At 42.0% G+C, this 19,505-nt stretch overlaps 1 protein-coding gene across 3 annotated transcripts in view; it reads right to left on the reverse strand.

The window, feature by feature from the left end:
- Positions 1-18,899, reverse strand: part of STAC (SH3 and cysteine rich domain) — a 146,743-nt gene extending 127,844 nt beyond the window's left edge. For all 3 annotated transcript variants that reach the window (XM_008710424.2, XM_008710431.2, XM_008710418.2), the window contains exon 1: positions 18,717-18,899. In XM_008710424.2, the coding sequence (XP_008708646.1) occupies positions 18,717-18,827 (111 nt within the window). In that variant the 5' untranslated portion in view covers positions 18,828-18,899. The remainder of the gene's footprint in view (positions 1-18,716) is intronic.
- Positions 18,900-19,505: the final 606 nt, after the last annotated feature.

The raw sequence follows: 19,505 nt of genomic DNA on the forward strand, positions 1-19,505 counted from the left end.
AAGCTTCCAAAGGGCAGTCACTATTACTCTGTTGCCTTACACCTATAAACCTGAGCATTATCTCCACCCCCTTTTAAAGCACAGCAAGCCCTTCCTTTTCCTTATCCCTCTCCCCCAACAGTCGCAAAAGCACTTGAACATGAGTGCTCGTATTTTGTGTGAGACACCGGACTGACAGTGGCTGCTCAAACCCGCTAAACCTAGAGGCACCATCCAGGCAGACTGTTCCAGGCACTGATTCCAGGTTGGAATTCAGTTTGTCCATGACTTCAAAGTCAGTTGGAAGAACTTGTCTAAAAACCTGCCAATGTGAGGAAACAACAAATGTTGGTGAGGATGTGGAGAAAGGAGAACCCTCTTACACTGTTGGTGGGAATTCAACCTTGTACAGCCACTCTGGAAAACAGTATGGAGGTTCCTCAGAAAGTTAAAAATAGAGCTACCCTAAGACCCAGCAATTGCTCTACTAGGTATTTACCCCAAAGATACAGATGTAGTGAAAAGAAGGAGCACCTGAACCCCAATGTTCATAGCAGCAATGTCCACAATAGCCAAACTGTGGAAGGAGCCAAGATGCCCCTCAACAGATGAATGGATAAAGATGTGGTTCATATATACAATGGAATATTACTCAAGCCATCAGAAAGGATGACTACCCACCATTTGCGTCGACATGGGTGGAACTGGAGGAGATTATGCTAAGTCAAATAAGTCAAGCAGAGAAAGACAATCATCATATGGTTTCACTCATATGTGGAACATAAGGAATAGCACGGAGGACCACCAGGGAAGGGAGGGAAAACTGAAGGGGGGGAATCAGAGGGAGAAAAACCATGAGAGACTATGGACTCCGGGAAACAAACTGAGGGGAGGGGGGTAGGGGGACAGAGTAACCAGGTGGTGGGTATTAAGGAGGGCACATGTTGTAACGAGCACTGGGTGTTATACACAACTAATGAATCGTAGAACACTACATCAAAACCTAATGATGTACTATATGTTGGCTAACTGAACATAATTAAAAAAATAAAATAAAAATCTGCCAATGTGTGTGAATCAATTTAACTAAAATCTTTCCAAGAGTCTTGAGATAGGTACCCCATATTCTCAAGTTTCTCAGGGGGTCTTTATCCTAAGGCTAAATTAGGATGCCCATATTAGAGGATAAGACCACCAAGGTGGTCTTGGAGAAGCAAGGCAACTGCGCCACCTGTCCTCTAGCCATTTCTGCGCTTCAAATCTCAACAAGTGGCATCCCTCTCCTTAAAGTGTTGTTTCTTTCTGGGACATGGTATACAAGATTCCATCGGGGTGCATCTCCACCAAGATCCCCGGCTTACTCTCCTGCTGTATGATGCGTGTTGTGTTAGGGGGTGAGCAACCAGTTCCCATAGCCAGCATTTCTCATATGCTTTCACTGGGTGTCTATCAGACTTTTTTTCAAATGCAGCACTCTTTTTTTGACCAAAAAATGTTAGCAAAATTCCTAATTATACGGAGCATGAAAGAGGGAATAATTGCCCTGGCTGACACAGCACAGGTAGAGAGCTGAGCTGGCAGGTGCCGTTGGTACCCCACCGAAGTCCTCTCCCCTGGGGCCCCTACACGCATCTCACAGCTGCTCTGGTTTGCTGAGGACTCTTTCTTCTGAGAACTGGCCTCAGCTAATGGGAACTGTCTCCCCTGGGAGATTATGCAAGAACTGCCCCCCCTCCCTGGGGCCAAAGACAGAGATACAGAGTAAAACAGTCCTGTCATATTGGCTTAAGTCAGGGACAACTCTGTGGTGCAGTTTGTGCTCCAGAGCCCCACTGTAGAGCAGGGAAGACTTCAGCTTAGGCTACATTCTTGTTTAGCCCTGTCTCCTGCCCTCTCCTGCTTCCTCTCCTCCTTGTAGGTTTTTCCTGAAAGCATGCCCTCAATAAATTACATGCTTCTGGGGGTGCCTGGGGGGCTCAGTTGGTTAAGTGACCAACTCTTGATTTCGGCTCAGATCATGATCTCAGGGTTGTGAGATGGAGCCCTGTATTGGGCTCCACGCTGGGCGTAGAGACTGCTTAAGATTCTCTCTCTCCCTCTCCCTCTCCTCCCCTCCCCAAAATAAATGAAAACGATAAATTACATGCTTCTGAACTCCATGGACCTTCTGGAGACCCCAAATCAAGGTGAAGGATAATGGAATAATAAAAAAATAGAAGCTTGGTAACTTCAGCAACTTTATGCGCTGGAAGCAGGCTTTCTCTAAGTTGGCCCTAGATGATTTGGTGAGTCTCACCATTGGGAATGAGGTCAAAGCTGTGTCTTCTAATGGCTCTCTGTCTGTCTCACAGCTGCTGTTCAGAGCCTGGGAACCATATGCATGGGCTTTAAGACTCTAAAGAGATTTAGGCTCTCTGTGCAGTTGTCCAATTAGGCTGTGGCCAAACTTATAAGTGAAGTTCTAATTAACCAGAAGTGTCCAGCCATGAAGCTGGAGTGCCTGACATTTTGCTCTTGGCTCCCGATATATAAGTTTAAAATGTCTCCCATCTTTGACCCTATGATTTATTAAATTAGAGAATCAGGTTGTTTTACTTCCTTCTGTCTGCAAAGGTCATCATATATACAGTCTATGAAAGGAACTTTGCCAAAGTAATTCTAACCACAAGAACAAATAAGCCACATATGAAACAGTGCATATTGCTTTCTCAGACAAGTTCATATAACCCATGAAATTCTAGAGAACTTGGGTTATCAGAACCAGATTTGGGTTACCAGAACCAGACTGAAGTTATTCCTTCTGGAAAAAAGATCATTCACAGCAAGAATCTGCAGTCGAGGGTTTGAGGGGTTTCAGTGGGTTGAGTCGTGATCTGACATGAAGCCTCCTGATTTTATATTGTGTTCTTCCTTACATTCATTAGAAGAACCATAACTGCATGTTTAAATTTTGTAAACTGGATGATTTTTTCCTTTTGCTCTTTTTTTCCCCCTCATGTAACTTATTCAAGGAACATTTATCTTGATCATGTCACTTATAGGCTACATATCTGAGTAGAAGAGATACAGTCCAATATAGCAGTTAGAAAAAAATCCATTCCAAGGAAATTGACAATAATGAAACCTTATATTTAGGAATTTATCTTTTCAAATGTTTTAACTGGAAGATCTGGTCCACCAAGGATGATCACCAACAAGTGGACCAACGTATGGAGCATCCAGTAAAAATGTGTTGATGAAACAAATGGATATCAGTTTCCCCTTTAAACAAGAATTAAGAAATAGCGAACCTATCAGGAACTCAGCAACTGACTTAAAAAAAATGCAGCCAAGAACTGGGATATGTAAGCAAAGCCTGATGAACTTCCAGACCAATCACTAAGTAAAAAGCAAAAACAAAAAAAAACCCCTAAAAACCAAAAATCCTTTAGTTTTTTCCATGGTAGTCCACTAGGTTCAGTTTCCATTCTGTTTTAAGGAAAATGAAATTCCAACTAGTTTGATGATTTAGCTTTCAATACAAAAGCAAATTAGAAGAACAAGTTAAAAGCCTCAAGGTAGTCTGCAGAGATAAATGGTCTTGGTGAAGGAAGAATTAGAAAAATGTCAGAATTAGACACAAGATCCAGGAAAGCACAGCAGTGTGGAGTTGTTGTTACAAGGAAAAAAACTCTGCTATCTGCATAAAGTTCAATAACTGCTGTTTAAAATGGTAATCCTGAGTAATTAGGAAAAGTAAATTACAAAAACAGTATAATTGCTTTGAAATTTACAAAGCATTTGTAGCTCTCTTATATGTGAATGAAATTCCATGTGGCATATTCTGCTTTTGAAAGCAGGGAAATGTGAACCCGATTACAGAAAGATTTGCAAACAGAATTCTCAACTGGGAAATGCTTGGCACATCACAGGACATGTTCTCTGTTATCAGGAAGGCTTGACTTGATTAATGGGGGAAGGGAGGAAACAGGCTTCCGCTGAAACTATAATCAGGGAGATTTTTCTATTCCAGAGATAATAACGATTATTTACCAGAAAGACTCCCTGATTGAGGGAAATTATTCGAATCCATGGTCTTTCTCCTTGCTCCTCACCTGATTTTTGGCTTTATGGAGAGATGGCCCATGCTTACAGAAGCCAAGAATCAAAGTATTTTCTTGTTGGATGACTCTGGCCCTTCTCTATGCTATGTTGCCTGGGCCATGGAGGTCATCAGACAACAGTTGTCTGAGAAGCTTCAGTGAAGCAGTGAAGTTCACAGTCTTGATTCTTGAGGACTCTGGAACTCATTCCATCCTACATCTGATTTTCTTTACTATTAGCATCAGCTCTATGCTCTCTTGCCTTCTTATCTCACCCATTGGGATATTCTCTGTCTCCATGTTTCTGGCTCTGATCTTGGAATTGCCACTCAAGTATTCAGCCATTCGTTCTGACTGTGGAGTGTTTGGCCAGGTAAGGGTCCTCATGGGTGAACCCAGCCTCCAGCCCTGTGCAAGCTCTGTGAAGACAGCTCTCTATGGAGGAACCAGACACTTTCCCTTGTCTTTGAAAGTCCTCTCATGCTTGCTCTTTCCTCTTCCTTCCCATTTCCCCTCTGCGTTTTCTTAAGACTGGATTGCTCACCTCCCTGGTTTAGGTTCTCTCCATGCCAATCCATCTTTCACTTTGCTGCGGCAACATTAATGGCTCCTCTCATCTTCACTCTTGAAATCTGATTCCCTCTGCCCGGCTTCTAAGACATTCATCTGAACTCATCAACTTCCCTGTATGCAGAATCAGTCAAGCCAATCATATCGTCTCCACCCTTGAAAGGTCATCCATAAGATTAAATTCATGCCCCATGTTTTTGAAGTTTATTGTGACTACTACCCAGTCACATTTGCACAGGGCTTTGTGGATCATAAAATGTTGTGTTCCTCCCTTTCACTTTTTAGGAAGCATCCCTGGTTCTTCTTTCTCCCTCACACTTCGTATTGCATTCATAGCAAATCTCATTGATTCTACTTTCAAAATATATCCTGAAACTTACTACTTCTTAACTATTCCACTAACTAATACCTGGTCTAAGATACCATTCTCCCTAATCTGGACTACCATTGCTTTCTAACTGGCCTCCTTACTTCCCCTCTTGCTATGTTGTAGTCCCACTGCAGGTAGTAGCTACAGAAATCTTTGTAAAATGTAAACCATGTACAGTCCAGATCCACTTCCTCCTAGGCTTTCTCAAGTGGTAGTCTCTCAAACTTAGAGCAAAATCCAGATTCCTTAGCACGGCCATTAAAGGTCCACAGGATTTATCTGGTGCTGTCTGTAAGAATATTCTACAATGAGAACAATGTTCCATAATCTATGGCATCTAATGTAGTAACCACTAGTCACAGGTGATTATAAGTACTTGAAATGTGGCCAGTATGACTAAAGAACTGAATTTTTAGTTTTAATAAATTTAAATTTAATTAGTCACACATGGTTAATGGCTACCATATTGGACAGTACAGTTCTAGTCTTTGGACTCTGTAGAGGTGAGTCTAGCTTTCTGGACTCAGCACTCAGGAACAAGCACCCAAGATTTCTTGCTGCTTCTCAAAAATGCAAACTTGTTCCCACCTCAGGGCTTTGCTCAGATCTCTCCCCTACTCTCCTCTTGCCTTCAATCTTGAAATGACAGCTCATACCCTCACTCCATTCCAGTCTCTGACTCAAGTCACTTTTTCATAGAATACTTCCTTGATCACAGAAGTAAAATAGCTCCTCATGCTCCCTGCTTCCACACTGTTCTCTTCTAAGTAAGTAGCCTTATCACTGCCTGAAATAATATGCATTTTTCACCTTGTTTATTATCTGTCTTCTCTACTTTCTCCAGAAGTGTGGGTATGGAGTAGGTGGGAAACTGGCTTTAGGCAGAGCTGAGGTTTCTGTAGGTGATTCTTAACAAAGGCACATAAAGGCAAGGGAGTCCAGGGTGTTTGCAAGGGAGTAAATACAATCGTGACAAAAAAGAATCTGAGAACCTAAAGTGGGTGGGGGACAAAGAAAAGGTGGTAGGCTCCCCAGTTAATGGATTTTATACTCGGGTGGGGTTGAAATATTCTTGGACTAGAGGTATCAGAAGGAATTAGATGGAAAGATGCCAGATGGTCGTCATAGAATGGGAAGTCTACAAGGGAGATTCTGGAGATGATACAACCACTACACAGACAAAGTCTTGGGAAGGATCATGGAAGCAGGTGGTGATGTGTAAGAAAATGGAAGACAAGACCTCAGGAGGAGAAAAGTTTAAGGACTGAAGAAGCCAAGGTATTTGGAAGAGTCATCTGCAGTGTATGAACATCACCAACAATCAGGGCAGGGGTGAGGTTGGAATGAGCAAGAGAGGGTCTGGCTCTGCCATCATGGGGAACAGAGAGACCCGCTGGGGTTGGCAGCTGATGGGGAATGCTGGCAGTGGGAGAAGTCTGAGCACATGGGTTTTAAAGCTATGAGTTTAATGAGGAGAGTCAGGAGTCTGGAAGCAGTAGTGAGGGCGCCTCCCCGACTACCAGGCCCATGGAAGGAGAAAAGAGCCACTGCCTGGGATTTTGCCGAACAGTGGGCTGCAGGGGGCAGAACTGGGGATGCTGACCTTGGGGAGGGTAGCAGACAGGCTGGATCAGCAGATGTGCACATCTGTATGGAGGGCACACTGTGAGAGGACAGGGCTCTGCCATCTCGTTCTTCTTCTGTTGACCAACATCACTGGGGAAGAGGGGTTATTGGGATTCTTTTCCAAGTTCTCCAAGTCACCCTGTTCTGATAAAACTGAGAGTGTTGGAGATAGGGGGGGCGCCCTGCCAGGGGCACATGGACCTCTAGTACCTCTTTTTACTACTTTCCCTCATGTTGGTTTGGAGGGCAAAGAATGGTGGCATTCCCAGGAGCCCAGGGTGTTCTGGATCCCTCCTCTTGCCTCTTGTTCTTGTGTCTGACCTCAGTCCTCTATTCTGTGGTCACAGCTGCTCTCAGCCCTGAGGAAAATGTGCTGACTGGAACATCAGCTATGGGAAAGTTACCAAAAGGCAGCACGGACAAGTTGCATTTTCAGACCAGTGAAGCACCCTCTGGGGGCTGACAGACATTTTGTCTTTGGCCACCTGATGCCAATCAACCTCTCTGCTCTGGCCCCCTGGGGGTCATCAAGGTTGACTTCACGGATGATGCTCACCTATGGATGAGAACACACGAAGAACTGGGCTGGCATTTGAGTTGAGTATGATGAGTTTGGTTGAGAGTAGCCTGAATTTAAAAGGTATGGAGGGCATCAAGCCCCAGGCTGTCCAAAAAGCAGCTGGATAGATCAGTCTAGAGCTCAGATTTGTGTTGGATTCAGATTCGGAAGTTATCAGCTGGTGAGTGATATTAAAATACGTACCATGTCCCAGTAGAGATGTAGAGAGATTATGAAGAGTGAGAAGGGCTGAGGGCTGACACTAGGATGCTGGAGAAGACCAACATTTGAGTGACTGCTGGAGGAGGAAGTGATAGCCCAAAGGACCAGAAAGGAACTGTTCCAGCATTAGGAAGGGAATCAAAGGAGTGAGAGATTAAAGGAAGGAGCACTGCTGTTTAACTCTCCTGATTCCAACCCAGATCTAAGGGGCTAATGCTATATAAATACAGAGAACTACAAAACAGGGTGTGCACAGCACAGGAGTGCATGGGAACGCCGCTAGAGAAAGTGGGAATGGGAAGAGATTGAAGGAAAGTCCAGGGCTATTTTATAATAACTCATCCGGGAATGTTAGTAAGATTTAAAGGAGATGAATAATTTTATGGAAAAATACAAATTAACAAACCTGAATCATGCCAATTTGTTTTTTAAAAAGGAATAGAATAATAAAATTGAAGAAATGTTTTTCAAAATTTATTTTTAAATAGGTTCTAGGTCTAGATATTATTGGCAGGTTTTTTTTTTTTTTCAAACATCAAAAGAGGGGATCTGGGTTCTACAAATTGCTCCGCGGAAAAAAACAAAAATAAAGCAAATGAAAGCATCTATGGACATCTTCCCAAATTGTTTTTTAAAACTTGGCATATCCTTAAAAATAAAATCTGACCAAGAACACAAAGTAACAGCTTCAGAATAATCTCCCTTATGTATATAGATGTAAAAATAATAAAGTATTGGCAATCAAATCCTAGCAGTTTATTAAAAGAAAATCCTCATGGCCAAGTAGAACCTTTTCCAGGAACGTAAGAAGGGTTTAATATTAGGCTATCTATAAATATAATCCATCACATAAAGAGGCCAAAGGACAAAAAAAAAAAATCACATGATTACCTTGATACTTGCCAAAAAGTCATTTGAAACAATTCCACATCCATTCCTGATGGAAATTCTTAGTAAGCTAAGAACATTACCCATCTTTAACAAGAAAGACTGTCTCAGTTTAATTGTGAACATGAGTGGGAAGTCTGGAATTTGTATAGAAGGAGGTCTTAAGGAATGATTTAGTTGGAAGTGGATTTGTCTTGAAGTTAAATTTGCAAAGCACCGCCTTATGTCTCTCAGGCTGAATGTTGTAAATTTGCAGTAGCTTCCACAATGCGTTGATAAACAAGAGAGCTAAGACCACTCCTTAGCACCAACACTGTGCAATAAACACTTACAGAGAATGCACACTGACAGCAAAATACTGTTGGCATTTAAAGTAATCCAGTATTAGCTCAATACCTCCACTAATATTTACCATATTTTGGGAGTGCAATAAGCCCCTGTTCCAAATGTACTCTACTCCCCCACCTCCAAGAATGAGAATTATATTTAGAGAGGTGAAATTCTTATTGCAGAAATTATGATAATCTAATAATAATAGCTAACATTTATTATGTGTCAGGCACTGTGTTAAACACTTAGCATACACTAATTAATTTAACCCTAACAACAATACTGCAGAAGGGCATTATTGTATTCACTTTACAGAAAGAATAGTGAAGCTCAGGAATGCAAAGGACAGGGAAGCTTATTAAGTGGCATCCCAAAGTGGCACTGTGGGATTTGAACACAGCTATTTCTAACTCTAGAGCCCATGCTCTGAGCCGCTAAGCAACACTGTATTTCTTTATTGATGAATAAGAAATGGAATGTGGAAGATCTTAGATTACAAAATTAATATGAAACAGATTTCCTATATGTCAGCTCTCAGCAGTTAGAAAATATAAAAGAGATGGTTCATAAGTGTAACCCAGAGTATAAAACACCCAAACAATAGCTAACAGAGAATTGGGCAAAAGGTATTTGAGGAAAACTCCCAAGGGTTTTATGAGTGTCATAAAATGTATGTCGATACCTAAAGATATATACTATGTTCCTGGATAAGAAATCCCATTACTAGTAAAGATTTCACTGAAATGATCTTAAAAGTTTCATGCAGTTATTTCCAAAATATTATTTTTATGACTTGATGGAAAAACAGAAAGGTGTGCAGCTAAATAAATAAAACTCCCAGGAGGGTACTTGTATTACCAATTATCTATTATAAAGCTACAATGGTTAAAATGTTATAATAGTAACACCAAAGTACTGTATAGTAATACATGCAAAATCCTTAGAATATAACAGATGACTCTAAAGGAGAACCTAGTACATATTAGCATTTATTACATAATAAATGTAACATTTCAAATCAGTGAAAAAAGAATGAAATATTCAATAAATGGTTTTAAAAATACTTAGTAATCATTAGGGGAAAAAAATTAGAGTTCTCCCATACCACATAACACCAAAAATTTCAGATGGATTAAGGTGATAAAAGTAACAAGTATATATTAAAGATCTAGAGAAACAAACAGGTTAATATTTATCTGCTTCCAGAGTGGGGAAGACCTTTCTAAATATAAATGGAAAAAAGAAGCCATAGCTAAATAAAACTGAAACATCTAACAACATGACAAAAGAAATCTTCTATATTGAAAATGTCATAAAATCAAAAAGCAAATTTCAGTCTGGGAAAAGGTTTGCAACATATATAAAAGATCATGGTTTTAATATTTATAAAGAAGATTTTTTAAAACTGTTTTTTAAAACATTTGGCTATGGCTTCACCGGTTAGCCGGTGATGGGTATTAAGGAGGGCACATGTTGTAATGAGCACTGGGTGTTATATGCAAACAATAGATCATGGAACACTACATCAAAAACTAATGAAGTACTGTGTGGTGACTAACATAACATAATAAAAAAAATTAAAAAAATATGTATAAGGAAGTTTTAAAAAATCAATAGGAAATGGGTGAATGTTCTATTAAAATGGAAAAGGACATGAGCAGATAATATGCAAAAGAAAAAAGACAAATATTTTTTAAAACATAAAAATAATCCTCTGTGTAAATAAATGTAATTAAAACAATAAGAAAATTCCATGTATCTTTGTCCTTCAAATGTTCTGATTTAAAAGGCTGTGATGCTACAACTTAATAACCAAAAAACCCAAGGAATCTGGTTAAAAAATGGGCAAAGGCTTTGAACGGACAGCTCTCCAAAGAGTATATACAAATGGCCAATAAGCACATGAAATGTTGCTCTACTAATCATTAGGGAAATACAAAATAAAAACCATGATGAGATACCATTTAACACCCATTAGGATTAAAAAAAAAACAAAAACAACCCAGAAAATACCAAGTGTTGGAGAGGATGTAGAGAAATTAGAACCCTTGTGTATTGCTGCTATGGATCTAAAATGGTGCAGCCAGTGCTGAAAGCAATATGATGATTCCTCAAAAAATTAAACAAAGGATTGCCGTAAAATAGAGCAATAATGTTTTGGGCCATATACCTGAAAGAAATGAAAGCAGGGGCTTGAACCGATATACGCATACCCAAGTCCATAACAGCACTATTCACAATAGTCAAAAGGTGGAAGCAACCCAAATGTCCATTGATGGGTAAGTGGATTAGTGTAACCGGGAAAGAAGAATTTCATAAAGTGAGAAAATAAAAAATAATAATTTATGAATGATCTAAAATATTCTCCTATTGAAAAAATAGCAAAATCTGTTAGCTCCAAAAAATGTGATATATCCACGCAAAGGAATATTTTTAGCTTTTAAAAGGAAGGGAATTCTGACATATACCAAAACATGAATGAACCTTGAAGATTTATGTTAAGTGAAATAAGCCAATCGCAAAGGGAAAAATATTATGTGATTCCTCTGATATGAGGTAGCTAGGGTAGTCAAATTCAGAGGACCAGAAAGTAGAAGAGTGATGTCAGGGGCTGGAGGCAAAGGAGATGGGGAATAACTGTTTAAATGGGGACAGAGTTTCAGTTTGGGAAGAATCAAAAGTTCTGGAGATGGATAGTGGTGATGGTTTCACAATGAGAATGTATTTAATGTCAAAGAACTGTACACTTAAAAAACAGTAAAAATGGTAAATAGTACGTTATGTATATTTTACCACAAATTTAAAAAAAAACCTAGGGGATTGGATTTTGATGCCTAAATAGAGTGAAGACTTGAAAAAGAAAGAAAGAATGATCTAGAAACAAATTTCTCAGCATCTTGGGTTGATGATAAAGAAATCTTAGCATAGCCATAAAGCAGAATACACATACATACATATATACATATTTCCTGAGAATTCATAATCACAGATCTGCCTTCACATAGATTTGAGGCTCAAATTTATACAACACAATTTGGTCTGAGAACCTCCAAACTGAAAAAGTAACATAAAATTATGTTCTCAGCTAATGATGCGCTGGGATACCTGCAGAAGCAAACACTCTTTTTTTTTTTAAGTTTTTGTTTATTTATTTGTCAGAGAGAGAGAGAGAGCACAAGCAGGGGGAGCAGCAGGCAGAGGAAGAAGCAGGCTCCCCTCTGAGCAAGGAGCCTAATGGGAGATCTGATCCCAGAACGCTGGGATCATGACCTGACCTGAAGGCAGACACTTAATCGACTGAGCTGCCCAGGCATCCCAGAAGCAAACACTCTTGAGTGGTATATATTACTAGAAGAGCAAAGGTGGCCGTGCAATTGAATCTTGACCCCTATCTCTCACCATACCAAAAAAGTGATTCCAAATGGATTATAAACTTATGTGTGAAAGGCAAAGCAACATTTCTAGGAAATAATATAGGAGAATACCTTCATGTCTTTGGGGTGAGCAAAGATTTCATAAACAGAACACAGAAAGGCCTAACAACCATAACATAACATAACATAACACAACATAACATAACAACCATTAGAGGGAGTATGAATTGGTATAGCTACTTTGGAAAGCTGGCAATATCTATATGGTATGCCCTACAACCCAGAAATGTTGCTCCTAGGTATTCACCTAACAGATGTGCCACAAAGGATATCTATAAGAATGACCACAGCCGCCAAAACCAAGAAACGATCCAAATGCCCATCATCAGAATAGATCAACAGTGAAGTACTCACAGGGTGGAATGCTATACAGCAATGAAAAGGGAAACTACGGCTACATGCAATGGCATAGATGACTCTCATCACATACTAACTGAAAGAAGCCAGGCATCAAAGAGTATACCCTATATGATTGCATTTATATAAAGTTCAAATAACTGAGATTAGTTTATGTTGTTAGAAGTCAGGATATTGTTTACCTTTGGGAAGGCAGGAATAGAAGGGAGACTGAGGGAGATTCTGGGGAGCTGGTAACATTCTATTTCTTGATTTCTGCATTGGTTGTAGACAGAGCAAAATTTATATTCTGAAAATTCATTAAGCTGGAGTCTTGTAATGTGTGCACTTTTTGGTATGATGTCATATTTCAATCAAAGTTGACTAAGAAGTAAAAAGCTGTGGTATAGCTTTTCTTAAGAGCACTGTGTCAATGAGAATAAAAGAACTTAGAAGTGTTTATATCGGGGCCCAGCAATTCTACCTCCCATGAAACTAGTCAGAAATATAATAAAATGTTTATGTATCAGGATGTGAATTTTAATATTTTAAAATATGTGAATGGTAAGAAAGTACCTAAATATGCAGTCAGAAGGGACTGCGGAATAGATGTGGTATAACAACAAAGTAGAATATTATACCATTTTGAATATTCATGTTATTGATTATCTAAGAGTATAAGGAAACTATGCATAACATCAGGCGGAAGAAAAAGTACAGCATGCGCTTATGTATACACTGCTCCAATTTTGTTTCAAGTGTGTGTGTGTGCATGTGTAAAGGAAATGTAAATGAAAGAAATACAGCAAGAAATGTAACCGTCCTTATCTCCAAGTTGTTGTGTGATAAAGAAATTTTTCTTTACAATTTTCTGTTTTCCAGTTTTCTACATTGAGTACTTATTATTTTTATGATTATGAAAATAACTTAATAAGGGCATAGCTACCCTTGTAAATCCAGCTGCATCTGAGAAATGCTTAAGATTATTTGGCAACATGGAGGTGAACAGCTGGTCACTGTTGCTAGAGCCATTCCTTTGCACTGAATGATAAATGGGAAGGGAAAGAAGAAAGACTAACTACAAATGATTCCGTCAGGTACTGTGCCTAGAAAGAAGAGATCTGACAGTCTACAGTTCTTACTGAATTCTTATTCTCTATTTAATTTCTTTTTTTTTAAAGATTTTTTATTTATTTGACAGAGATAGAGACAGCCAGCGAGAGAGGGAACACAAGCAGGGGGAGTGGGAGAGGAAGAAGCAGGCCCCCAGTGGAGGAGCCCGATGTGGGGCCCGATCCCAGAACGCCGGATCACGCCCTGAGCTGAAGGCAGAAGCTTAACGACTGAGCCACTCAGGCGCCCCTTATTCTCTATTTAATTTCTTTGACAGTCTACAATTCTTATAGTCTAAATCAGTGTTTCTCAAACTTGGCTGCACAATGAAATCATCAAGGAAGCTCTAAAACAATACTGATGCTTGGGAACCTTGATCAGAGATTTCCATTTAGCAGTCTAACCAATGGACTGGACTCCTCAAGGGATCTGAATGCAAGGCCAAGGTTCCATTTTCTTTCATCTTCTCCCCTGAGTAGAAGTTAAATTCCTTATCAACAATAGCTTCACATATGTATGAGATGCACTGGGCACAAAGTAGGCACTCAATAAATAATTGCTGATTGGTGGACACACACCTTTCTGGAAGATGCAGGACACATCCTTATGGTTAAGAGATTTCTTCTCCCTAGCTTGGATGGTAGTCCAGATTCAAAGACAGCTATGGGATGAGGGGACTCCTTGGTCCATGGCTCCTATGGGCTACTAGGTGGCTTACATCATCCTTTCAAAATTGAAGCCACAGGCTGGTGAGTCAATAGCTTACCTTCCTGGGGATGCAAAACAGCCAAGGTGAAAATTCTCTGCACTCAACAGCTTAAGTAAAGTCCAAAGGGAGGAAAACTCAGTTATACTATTGGATCATCAGTTTTGGTCAGTGAAATGATGCCAGTGATGACATCTGGGGTTGGCTAGGGATAGAAATCTAATGTGAAGCAGGAAGAGAAAGCAAATAATGTCACATGCTTATATATGCTTACAACATAGGCCTTACATAAGGCCTAAGGTCACAGGCCTTACAAAAACACCCATGTCAGCTGGGTATTAGCATCCCCATTTTAGAGATTAGGAAGCTGAGGCTCAGCAAGGCTAGGCAACTAGCCCAGAGTCACAAGGCAACTGATAAGAAAAGATCTCAATTCTTGGCTATTGGACCTTGAAACCTATAATCTCTTGGGCCATGTAAGTGATGTCAAAGGGCGTCCACACAAAACCTTCATTTTAGACTTGAGTAAGAGCTCTATGCTGTCAATAAGTCAGTAGGAGAAGGGGTATTCATTGAAATAAGGGATGCTGAACATTTTTCTTAGTATTCGACAGTCTCTGTCGGCACTTAAAAAACAAATAAGGCTGTGGTCTTTCTGGAATAGCTAGTGGAAAGACAGAGGGGTGGCTTTCACATTCTTTCAGTTCAACTAATTTTATGAAAAAGAAAACCACATAAACTACATTACTACTTCGGTTTACAGGAATATGCCCTGAGGAAATTGTACTGGGGTATCCAAGGTCCCAGAGAGCGTTCCTAAATAGAAGTCCTGCCGCTAACAATATGTGTGATTGTAGGCAAGTCGTTATGTCTCTCTTGGCTTCAATGTCCTCAAGAGAGAAAAGAGAAGACGTTTAAACAAACTTTAAGGGCTATCGATACTTTACTGATTTGATACAAGCTATGGATCCTTTCCACAGGCGATGTACGTCTGCATATGACTGCACAATTCTGAATGCCGGTTCTGGTGGTTCACGGACCTTCCAAAGACCATTCGTGGAACCCCAAAGAACATACTAACCCTTGACTGAAGACATTTGGTATATGTGATAATGGAACTGTAGTCATGCTCACCAAAAAGCCCTTATCTTTTAGAGATGCAACCGAAAGATTTATGGGTGAAATGAATTGATGTCTGGAATTTGCTTTCAACTGATCCAGCTATCTGGGGAGGGATGGTGGTGTAGGGGATGACAGATGAAACAAGGTCATCCATTGGTCATTGGTGAAACCAGGTGATTAGTTCCATGACTGCTCTTCATACTGTTTTCTCTACTTTTGTGTATGTTGAAATTTTCCACACTACAATAAATTTACACAGTAAAAATTATCCATAATTTAAAAAATACTCCGAGTAGATGATTTCTAAGGTTTCCAACTCCAATAATCTATGATGTAGCGTTCCAAAGAATCTGCAAAGGAAACGGACTTCTGGAAACATGCTATGAGCTCAGGGCACTGAACCATCCTCCTCCTCTCCTAATGGACTCTCTGCACTAAAGGGTTTATTGTGACCACCTTTTCCAGATATTTCTGTGACATTACATTTAATTATCTCCGTAAGTATATTTTTGGAGAAAGAGTAGCAAAACCAAACACAAAGAAACTAGACAAAAATTGGTCTTTAACCATTGCACATGAGCTCAATTCATTTTCAAAGATTTCTTAAGACAAGAACAAAATACTGCTGTAAATGACTTTGAGTGGCATGTGAAATACTTGGTTAGGATGTTAGGGGAACCAGGAGAAAGTGAAACAGTACACAAGCATGGCAGAGGGCTGTGTGGTGGAGGGCTGGGCTCTAGAGCTCTGCTGTCCAGGGCTCTGTCCTAGCTGTGTCGTTCAACTAGCTATGTGGTCTTGGGCAAGTCACCCAACCTTTCTGAGCTTCTGCTTCCTTATTCATAAAATCAAAGAAACTGGCAATCTCCCTCATAGGGTTACTGTGAAGAATCAAGTTGTACCTGACATAGAGAGCGTTCAGTAGATGCCGACCAGAGCGCTTTCAACTATGTTGGTAAATATAAAAATACATCTTATAAAAAAGATGGGCGATATAGATAAAAATGTTATCAGTAGTTGCCTCTGGATTGTGAGCCAATGGGTCATTTTTTTTTCTTTATTTTTGTCTGGGATTTTCAAATTTCTACAAAGACTATTTTGTTACTCTTATAATCAGAGAACAAAAGTCTTTTAGAAGGTAATTTTAAAAGTCTTTCTTGCGGAAGTTGAATGCCCAGGGAGGCCTAACCCATGTGGTATTTTCACAAACAGATCATTTGAGAAGAGTGAGGTGGAATGACTACTATTACCTTGTTCACACTTTCCTTACTATTCTCTCATCTTCAGGGTGGAAGATCCCTATAAACGGCTTTCAAATGTGTCACTCCTGGTGTAGAATAAATAGAGCCTTCTTCTGCTCCTGTTTCATGCCCTCCTGCCCCCTTACCACATATTCCTCCATCCCAGCAGCTGAGCTTTTTTGAGGAGCTTGGACCCCTTTGAGAACATCACCGGTGCTACACCATAAAAATTCACATTCAGGCACACTATTTGGCATTCAATTTCCTGGGGTTCATGGCCCATCCCCTCCCCCCCAGCCCATCTCCACTGATTAAGAAACATGGTTTTCATAAACCACGGCAAATTTCAGAACATATACACACACTTCAGGTGTGTAGACCACTTTGAGAAAAACTGGCATGTACAAATTTGAAAGTATAGTCAGATAAATCAGTGGATAATTATGGGTATTACATATGTAGTTTCTGCTCTGCCAAATAATTTGCATCAGGATATCTATAAATAGCAAACCCATATAGTGTGTTTAAAACATGCTGCTGTATACGCAAATGCTAAGCCCTTTCCAGAACACACCTACTGCACAGCAACAGGCCCAATTCAAAAAGTTTCACTCTTGAGTTTTGCTGCATTCATTCACAGTCTACAAGATCATCTTTGAAAAGGCCACTAACCCATACCCCTTAGGTGGCTGATGGTCAATGATAGACAATGATGAGATGCCCAGAAACTTTCAGTCAGAGGAGAGGTGGTATGTGTGTGCACGTTATGAGACAGCTTTGGAATGGATCATCTGTGGTGGGGTGGATCCCCTTGATCTCAGGAAGGAAAAGGATAAACATTGATTGAGTCCTTACACTGCATTGGGTCATTTCACATATTCTTCACTTCGACTCTGGAAGGAGGGGCTTTTGCCCCCATTTCCAGCTGAGTTTTAGAGAAGGTGACATACACATGACCCAGATCAGACATTTATCAGAACAAAAATAAGATAAAATAAAGAAAATGCAAAGCTCTCTTTGATGGTTAACTTTAAGAGGCTGAGATGAGTACAGTGCCCAGCATCACTTAAACCAAGAGCCACTTGGCTGTGATTTTGATCCTGCTGATTTGTCAATGGCTTTTAGGGATGTATGTAAAGGGAGAGAGGGATGGGACTTTTCTTTTCCCAATCTGACCTGCCCTCCAAACTGGCATCCCCCTTCCCTTCACTCCTATACAGAACTGCCCACCATTCCAAAGATGCCTGGGGAATTCACAAGGAGATCTGTATAAAGAGCCAGGAGCCCTGCACTTAAAGAAATCCATATAACCAGAAACTCCAGCTTATGATTTTCACCGCTCCCCCCCCCCGCCCCCGCTAAGATGCATGTCACTGCTAGCAGCCACATTTTACTTGATCCTCTTCAGAGATTTCCAGGCATGTGCCTGGCCCCCACAAGAGTTTCAGAGGAAGTGGAGCGGTGGCAGAAGTGCTGCGGGGCGCTGGCTGTGTGTGTGTGTGTGTGTGTGTGTGTTTGTGTGTGTGTGTGTGTGTGTGTTAGTGGAACTCATAGAAGCAAGTGTAAGTTCTTCAAGTATTAACTTCCACAGGAGGAACCTCAACTTTCCCAGGAATGCGGCTTTTCCCTTTGCTTAGCTCTTCTGAAGTTAGGGGTGAGCCCTTATATTAAGCAGAGTCTCCGAGACCCCTGTGACACAGACAACCCTTTGCTGGCCCCAAGTGCCCTAGCTTTTCTGGAGGTGCATCCCTCGCTATCATACTTCATCCTTCGGAAGCAGCTGAACACCTACACGTGCTTGGACACCAGCGGGCTGAAAGCACAGAACCACCATGCCACCAACCACCCAGAAAAGCGGTCTCTGAGCCCAGAGTCAGTGCGCACTAACCAACGTGTGCTTGCGGGGAGAAGCCAGAGCAGCCTCGGGTCTGTGTGGGCAGGAGGCTGGGTCCACGCGACGTGGTCCAGCAGCGTTACAGCGAGTCCTGCCCCACATTCGAGTCTCAGGGGAGACCGGGTCCCACTACGGGCACGTCTCCCGCTGGCGTTGGCACCAGTTCGGGGGAAACGAAGGTGGACCGAGAGAAGGACAGGAGGAGAGTGAGTTCATGTTTTCTTGGGGCAAGTGTGCGCGGTACCTTGGATTCCTGGCTGCTGGTGGATGCAGGAGAGGGTGGCTGCTCCGCGCTCGGCGCCTCCTTGGACAGCCCGTCCACGCCGTCCTCGCGGGCGCCGCTCGGGGGGATCATCGTGGCGGCGCGGGAACGGTGTTAGGCTCCCGGAGGAACAGCGAGGCTGGCCTTCCCGCCGCTCGGGCTAGCTCAGCGGCGGGTCCCAGGGATTCCCATCCTCTCCCAGCCGCCCACGCGCCCTCCCCCGACCTCTCCCGTGCGCACGCCCGTCCCGCACGCCCGCCCCGCACGCCCGCCGCCCCGCGCCGGCCAGCGCACTGGCGGGACTGGCAGCCGGCAGCGGACGGGCGGCTCGGGAGCGCTCGCCGGCCGTGGGGGAGGCGGGGCGGGGCGGGGCGGGGCGGGGCTGCGCGGCGGCCGCCGGGAGGCGGGGGACGGGTGGGGGCCGCGGCCGAGGGGTCCTGCAGCCAGGCCGCGCGGGCGCCCACCCGAGCGAGGGGTTCCGTAGGAGCGGTAGTGGAAGGAAGAGAAAACCCGGGAAGGATTCAGCCAGGAGGGACCACCCGCAACACCACCCTCATTCCTCACCCTAAGGAACAGCGACTCCAAGGGAGACGGTGACTTAGCTAAGTTATTTATAGGGCTCAGTGACGGAGAACGGGGAGAGCTGGGGTTCCCCTTCTTGAAGGCACTCCGCGCTCCCCCATTCAGCTTTGGGCTAAAGCAGAGGCAAAATGCAACGAGGCTGTGTCCTCATTTTGTTGTGTGCTTTTGTGCTCAGCCCTCTAAGCTTTT

Source organism: Ursus maritimus, unplaced genomic scaffold (genome assembly GCF_017311325.1).
Source record: "Ursus maritimus isolate PB19 unplaced genomic scaffold, ASM1731132v1 scaffold_20, whole genome shotgun sequence".
NCBI lineage: Eukaryota > Metazoa > Chordata > Mammalia > Carnivora > Ursidae > Ursus > Ursus maritimus.